This window comes from Neltuma alba, unplaced genomic scaffold (genome assembly GCF_004799145.2).
Source record: "Neltuma alba isolate B1F8T4 unplaced genomic scaffold, ASM479914v2 tig00002799_pilon, whole genome shotgun sequence".
Taxonomy (NCBI): Eukaryota; Viridiplantae; Streptophyta; class Magnoliopsida; order Fabales; family Fabaceae; genus Neltuma; species Neltuma alba.
In genome coordinates, this window is record NW_021633016.1 from 34,983 (window position 1) to 43,162 (window position 8,180).

Genomic DNA, 8,180 nt, shown 5'->3' on the forward strand with positions numbered 1-8,180 from the left:
CGAATCAATCTCAAAAAATATATGACCAATAAAGATTAGATCTAACATACTCCCTCCGTTCCTTATTATAAGAGACATTTGATGCTTATGGCATGTTCCTATATATAAGAGACACTTAAAAGTTGTCTCTACTTTTTTGTGTTGTTTTCCTATTTTACCCATATTATTATCTCCAACTCACACTCTCTCTCCCTCCCATTTCTCTTTCTTTAATAATTTAATTGTTCTCTCTCATGCTCTCTCTCCTTATTAATGAGGGCATTTTTGGAAAAAAATTATACTTTTTACACATTAATTGTTTTTAACTAATTTTAACTGTTTTTTTGATCAATGTGCTTCGGTTATTTGTCTCTTATAATAAGGAACAGAGGGAGTAATGAGCTAGTTTCCATGACGTGGTGAACAAAAGTTCAGAGAAATATCCACATTCAGTGTCTGACAATGTCTTTAATAGGATTGTCTTCAATAGGAAAATACTTATACCTATATATAAAAAAAAAAGATTGGATATACTTATATATCAATATATAATACAAAAGTTTTAACAAGTAACATGAACCGTGAACCATAAGTAGTTTGGCTTTTGTCACCAAAAAAACAAAAGTTTGGCTTATCATTATTTATATTTTGGGCAACAGACTAAGCCTCCACACTACTTGATAAAAATTTAAAAAAAAAATCTATATCTATAGATCTATATAATATATAAAATCTAAAAAAAGTATTATTCACAAAGAATAAACAATACAAATATTTTTGGAACTTTATGCAACGTACAAGGCTCAAACTAATTTGAAGGTAAATAAATATACTCTTTCAGTCCTTAATATAGGATCAGATTGTTAAGTTAATTTTTGTTCCAAAAATATAAGACGTATCTCTCATACTTATCAATTTTTTAAAATTACCTTTATAGATACTCTCTCAACTATAATTAAGTAAATGAGGGAGGAAGGATATTAAAAAAGATGATTATGATGTTTTAGAAAAAATATATCATATTTCTTGTAATTAACTAACTTATCTAACTTCCGTAATCTAATTAAATTAATTAAATAGATCTTATATAGATGAGTATATTATAAAAAAAAACCACCAAAGAAAAAAAAACCTAAAACAATTTATATTTGTTCAAATATTAAATAAAGTTTGAGAAATGAGATGCATTACTTATAATTTGCAAATATTTAATTGATTACATATTTTATGGTACCTTAATATAAATATATATATTTCTTCATACATTGAAAATTAAAGAAAGTTTGATATGTTGATGGGAGATATTTTGGTGACATTATATTATAATGGTGGAATATAGTACTCTACTGTTAGGCAAGAAAAAGAAATGCAACTAATTTCAGATCTAGCAATTATAAGAATCAATTTCAATACTCACCATATTCTAAAAACTCATCAGATGTGTATAGTCTATATCTAATTTGAACAATTTAGATTTAAAATATTTAATTAATTATTTTTAAATAGAAAAAATTATTTTTTAAAAGAATAATATTTAAGAAATTATCTCTATCTTAGATTCTATACATATTAAAATAATTATTTTAAATAAATAAAAATTAAACCTAATTATTTAAATAAGATATGAATATTTCAAATCTGTCAAGTTTAGAGCAGTAAATCGTCTCCTGTTTTATGTAATATGATAACAATATTGGCCACTTCGCACCTTCCTCTGAATTCATCTCGTTCAATTTTACTCTCTTTTTCTCTTTCCCTCCTTTCTTTTTCTGTACAGTGATTCACCGCCATGGGGGCGTCCTTGCTCCCAGATCTTGGGACTGAGATTTTGATTCCGGTATGTGCCCTCATCGGAATCGGCTTCGCCTTGTTTCAGTGGCTGCTTGTTTCCAGAGTGAAGCTCACTGCCGAGAGGGATAGTTCTCCCTCCAACAACGGCGCCAAGAATGGTTACAATGATTCACTCATCGAAGAAGAGGAGGGTATTAACGATCACAACGTCGTCATTAAGTGCGCCGAAATTCAGAACGCCATCTCTGAAGGTATCTCTTTCTTTCCTCAATGGGTCATCAAGTGCTGCACCTGAAACTCGAAAATATGCATTTTTGATAAGTTTTTTTCAAGTTATAGTTCAGTCAATGGATTTTCCAGGTGCCTGAGCGAACAATAGGTCCGTTTCTAGATTTCAATGTATGATTTTCGTACTCTGAAAGCTACCTTCTTGCTCTTTGCATCTTTCATTCCTGTTTGTGTTCTGTTATTACTAAATCTTACGGGGTTTGTTGTGATCCTTTATTGCTCGTTGGAATTTGTATTTTTGAAGCTGTAGACTAAATTTTCCTTCTGCAGTTTTCCCTGACTGAAGCTTTTTCTTTTCTTCGGTTTCTGAACTTATTTTGGTCGTACGGTTTAGGGTGAAACAACAGCATGTTAACCAAATTGACTGTATCCATTAAGTTGGAATGCCATGATTTAATTCGCGCGGTGCGATCTCCCCCGCCGGCGAGGGAAAGAGCGATGTTTTCCCCGTTGAACTTGGTGCATATTATAATACTTTACCGTAACTTATGGTTCTGGGCGATATCTTTTAAATTAAAGTGTAAAACTGCTTTTTTTCCCCCCCCTTCCCAATACATGTTATTTTTCTCAATTGTCACTTATAAAATTATTCTCTCATTCTGGTCCTTACTAATAAAGTATCTCAATCTGTCCTTTTATAAGTTTGATTTCTCAACTTGCCTTCCATTGGTGGACTTTTTTTTTTTTTTTTGGTTCTTCCTTGCTTTATCTGGCTGCTCATATATAGAAGTGTTGTCAATAAATTTTACTTTATCAAACTGGGAGATGCCTGTATTTGGGAAAGCGCTGTTCAGTTTTCCCCCCCTTCCCTTTCTTTGGGTGGGCGATTAAATTGCGCAATACTTAATATGCTATAAATCAAACTAAGAAGATGATTTTCTAAGAGAGAGACTAAATTGAGATGGTACTTCTGTGAAGAATTAAATTGAGAAATATCTCATCTGTAAGGGATCAAAATAAGCTTTTTATTCGTATGTTAAATATTTATTGTTTTGACGTATTAATTGACGATAGCAGAAACCAAGCCAATGAAATATGTTTGGTTTTCGTTTTAGATTCCGAAGTATGAACCATCGAGGGAGGTTGGTTGGTTGGTTGGTTGGTTGGTTCAAGGTTAACCTTGATCCGAGAGAGGCTAGTATGAAGACCCTTATTTGCAACGTTCTGCTTGGCTTGTTTTTTCGTCATTACTAATGCCAGTACTCTACCTGGCTTGACACATGTTTTCTAGACTGAAGTTGATTATTATTTTGACATATGCTATTTTTTTTTTTCAATCTTTTTAATCCATGAAATCTGAAACATTCTAGAGCTCACTTGATATCTATTGCCCCTCCCATAAATTTTCAAAGACTTGCCGATGAAAAATTCTTTATTAAAAGAATGATGCCTATTTACTGGTTTTTTATTTTTTCAACAGCTTCTGGAAGCAATTTTAGGAAGGATTTTCTCGTCAGATTTTGCAAAATAGAAGTATTCTACTATTTATATATGACATCTTATTTTTTGTTACATCGCTGCATGCTTTTATTGATTTAATCTTACATTCTGGTTGTTAGTTTCGATGCTCAGTTATCTGACGTTTCATGTTACTTTGGTTGTGATTTTTGTTTACATAATCTAGCCTTTAGTCTGTTGAACGTGAAATGTCAAACTGTTGGAATATGTTACATTTATACATAGCTTCGCTCTATTTTTTGATAGTTGGTTATTAAAGTCAGGGGTATCCTTGGACTTCTATGATATATTTTTTTAGCCACCGGTTCTGCTTCATTTTTCGAATTTTAAATTTATGCTTGTTGGTGGAAGCTTAAAGAATGGTTCAATTATTTCTTGTTGCTGGACGATTAACAGGAGCAACTTCTTTCCTTTTCACCGAATATAAGTATGTTGGAATCTTCATGGTGGCTTTTGCAATCTTGATATTCCTGTTCCTTGGTTCTGTTGAGGAATTCAGTACAAGCCACCAGCCTTGCACCTATGATCAAACTAAGATGTGTAAACCAGCCCTTGCTACAGCTTTGTTCAGCACTGTATCTTTCTTGCTTGGTGGCATTACATCAGTTGTTTCTGGTTTCCTTGGAATGAAAATTGCAACTTATGCAAATGCAAGAACTACACTGGAGGCCAGAAAGGGAGTTGGAAAGGCTTTCATTGCTGCATTCAGATCTGGTGCAGTTATGGGGTTTCTCCTTGCTGCAAATGGTCTTTTGGTTCTTTACATTGCCATTAATGTGTTTAAGATTTACTATGGTGATGACTGGGGAGGTCTTTTTGAGGCCATAACTGGTTATGGTCTTGGTGGGTCTTCTATGGCTTTGTTTGGAAGAGTTGGTGGAGGTATTTATACTAAGGCTGCTGATGTTGGTGCTGATCTTGTTGGAAAGGTTGAAAGAAACATTCCTGAGGATGACCCAAGGAATCCAGCTGTAAGGGATAACAGCCTGAAGCTAGTGCATTCTCCCCTTTTTGATCAAAATTTTACTTTGTTTATTTTGTATATACCTTACTGAATTGTTGTGTCCATAGGTGATAGCTGATAATGTTGGTGACAACGTTGGGGATATAGCTGGCATGGGATCTGATCTTTTTGGGTCATATGCTGAGTCGTCCTGTGCTGCTCTTGTTGTTGCTTCCATATCTTCATTTGGTGTGAACCATGAGTTTACAGCAATGCTTTATCCTCTCATCATCAGTTCAGTGGGCATCCTGGTCTGTTTGCTTACCACCTTATTTGCAACTGACTTCTTTGAGATCAAGGCTGTAAAGGAAATTGAGCCAGCATTGAAAAAGCAGCTTATCATTTCCACTGCTTTGATGACTGTTGGAATTGCAATTGCAACTTGGGTTGCACTTCCATCATCCTTCACTATCTTTAATTTTGGAGAGCAAAAAGTCGTCAAGAGTTGGTAAGCTTCATTCCTTTGTAGTTATGTTTCACCTTTTCAAGTGAAACTTCAGTTGAAATAATATAGCCCTTGTCGATTAGAAATCAATGAAATGATTAGAATGAGAAATATTTTATATTTGATTAAAAACAAAAAAGAAAAAAAAAAGATGTGAAATGATTAATTTTTTCTAGAAATAGCCTTTGATAAGACAACGGTTATAAAAATGGACTAAATTTGTTAAAATAACTTTATATGAGTTAGTGTAGTGAGCTACATTAATTTTATAATCTTTATTGAGGAAGGGTAATTTTGTAATATGTTTAGATATGGACATATTTAATGAGAATAACCAATTTTAACTAGTTTTCTTAATCTATGTGATAGCTGTTAAACATTTCTTGTAAAAAGGACTAGAGGGAGTATGCTTGAATGCCTGTTTTAATTTAGTCATCCTTGGCAGCCTGCTAATCTTAGTGCTTATTTTCCTATCTGAGGAGTTCTGGGATTGATTTCCTTCTGCAGGCAGCTATTCTTGTGTGTTGCTGTTGGTCTGTGGGCAGGGCTTGTTATTGGATTTGTAACTGAGTACTATACCAGCAATGCTTATAGGTGAGCAAACTGGGGTCATTTTCCCCTTTCACCTCTTGGCATCTGGTTCGTATCTTGGACTTAAACTCTTTCTGTTGGCTTTTTGCAGCCCTGTACAAGATGTTGCAGACTCCTGCAGGACTGGTGCTGCTACTAATGTTATATTTGGCCTTGCCTTGGGATACAAATCTGTCATTATTCCTATTTTTGCTATTGCAGTTAGCATTTTTGTTAGTTTTAGCTTTGCTGCCATGTATGGTATTGCTGTTGCTGCCCTTGGGATGTTGAGTACCATAGCCACTGGATTGGCCATTGATGCGTATGGTCCAATTAGTGACAATGCTGGAGGTATTGCTGAAATGGCTGGCATGAGTCACAGAATTCGTGAGAGAACTGATGCCCTTGATGCCGCAGGAAATACAACTGCTGCTATTGGAAAGGTTTGTGTTTTATCTCTTACTTCCTTTTGTTAATTTTTTGGTTCATAAACACATTTGTCAGCCTTCTCGGATTTCTTGTTTAATGTTGCAGGGGTTTGCAATTGGTTCTGCTGCTCTAGTTTCTCTTGCCCTGTTTGGTGCCTTTGTGAGCCGAGCTAATATTTCTACAGTTGATGTGCTGACTCCAAAGGTCTTTATTGGCTTACTCGTGGGTGCAATGCTTCCTTACTGGTTTTCTGCCATGACAATGAAGAGTGTAGGAAGTGCAGCTCTGAAGATGGTTGAGGAAGTACGCAGGCAATTCAATACAATCCCTGGCTTGCTGGAGGGCTCTGGCAAGCCTGACTATGCTACGTGTGTTAAGATCTCCACTGATGCTTCTATCAGAGAGATGATACCACCTGGTGCTCTTGTTATGCTTACACCACTTATTGTTGGGATATTTTTTGGTGTAGAAACACTTTCTGGTGTGCTTGCTGGATCCCTTGTGTCTGGGGTACAGGTAATGTTTTTGTATCCTTTCTGGGAGTATGGTTGATGGAATACTTCCTTTCCCATCTCTTTTAAAATTTGAAATTTAGATTTAGGCCTGTCTTCAATCCCTCTTCTGTGGTCCAATGTCTGCATTCTGTATTCCCATGATAAAAGGCTTGCTGGTTTTAATGTTAATCTCATCATATTTGCTATCATCATGCTTCCCTTTCTAGCCACTGTTTGCATAAATCCTTGATTTTTAGCCTCCAGATCTTTTTGGTCATTGTTGTCAATGTCATGGTCCCTAGATATTGGTCCATTTCATTTAAATAGCCCCAGCTATACTAAAAAAGTGTTTGGGAAGCTGTAAAAGTGCTTCTCAAAAGTACTTTTCCGCAAATCAAGACAAACTCCTTCACATATTTACTTCATATACCGTAAAATCACTTTTAAAGCTATGGTTTTGTTTCCATCCAAACACTATTCCACAATGTTGTATGTGATTGATGCTGCTATTTTCCTTACATATTTGCCATAAATTCTTCGTGAGATTATTAAAACTTAAAGTTTCTTGTCGATCTTCGCCTGTTCATTTTTCTGTTGCTCTGATCTTAACTTGTTTCTGTACCCTCTTTACAGATTGCTATTTCTGCATCCAACACTGGCGGTGCTTGGGATAATGCCAAGAAGTACATTGAGGTGAGCGTGTGGCTCGATATTTATAATCAGCAGACATAGTAGAGTATGGTCATGGTCTAATGACTGATTTTGTTATAAATTTTTGGTGTGATAGGCTGGTGCGACAGAGCATGCAAGAAACCTTGGTCCTAAAGGATCTGATCCACACAAGGCAGCTGTTATTGGTGACACCATTGGTGACCCTCTCAAGGATACGTCTGGACCATCACTTAACATTCTTATCAAGCTGATGGCTGTTGAGTCTCTTGTGTTTGCCCCATTCTTTGCTACGCACGGTGGTCTTCTCTTCAAGCTTTAATTTTCCTGCTTTGTTGGAAGAAAAAGGAAAATCCCAGTGTCTTTTCATTGTTACTCTTAACACGGCTGTCATGCAGACATTTTTTTTTTTCACTTTCAGACTTTTTCTCCCCTCTCCAATCAAAATGTGCCTAGTTTATCGTTCTTTGCTTTGATATACCACGTAGGCTATTTCAGGAAAGAAAAATTTTCGTTGTAAAGAGGTTGACAATGATGATGGTGGTGATGATAATGACAATACTTATCAATCTCTTCTGCAAATATTCTGGCTTTTAGACATGCTTGGCTGTTTTAATTACTTTATGGCTTGTCTTCTTTGGCCCTTTGAATATTGTAAATGCTGCTCATACAATTTTATTGTTTGCCTTTTTGATGAGCTTTGGTGGGGTTAAAAAAAAAGGGGGAAAGAATTAGAGGAAGGCTGTGAAGATACCATTTGCTTCTTGGTAGATTTGGGTTCCATTATTTTTGGCAACACATATCCTTAGATATGATTAATACAAGGACGAAAATAGAGAATGTGGAGGATCTGTGGTTTTGAAACGAGAGGTAGTTGTGATCAAAGATTGCTGGATATAAGCGAAACCATGCTGATCTAAGCGCAAAAGAGAAGAGGTGATAGGGCCAACATGATAAAGAAGAAAGGGATTGAAGAGCCTGATTGGCTCATTTCAGGAACCCATTAAAACATAGTTTTGAGTTCTGACCGGTTCTTCCCCCAAAAACATGCTTT

At 35.5% G+C, this 8,180-nt stretch overlaps 1 protein-coding gene across 1 annotated transcript; it reads left to right on the forward strand.

Annotated features, from left to right (window-relative positions):
• The first annotated feature begins 1,732 nt into the window (after positions 1 to 1,732).
• LOC114737775 (pyrophosphate-energized vacuolar membrane proton pump-like) lies at positions 1,733 to 7,745 on the forward strand. The gene is made up of 8 exons (XM_028925740.1): positions 1,733 to 2,021; positions 3,913 to 4,487; positions 4,588 to 4,967; positions 5,472 to 5,558; positions 5,647 to 5,977; positions 6,069 to 6,479; positions 7,091 to 7,150; positions 7,245 to 7,745. Exons 1-8 carry the CDS (start codon positions 1,769 to 1,771, stop codon positions 7,446 to 7,448), a joined length of 2,301 nt encoding a protein of 766 aa, XP_028781573.1. The 5' UTR covers positions 1,733 to 1,768; the 3' UTR covers positions 7,449 to 7,745.
• The last annotated feature ends 435 nt before the right edge of the window (positions 7,746 to 8,180 follow it).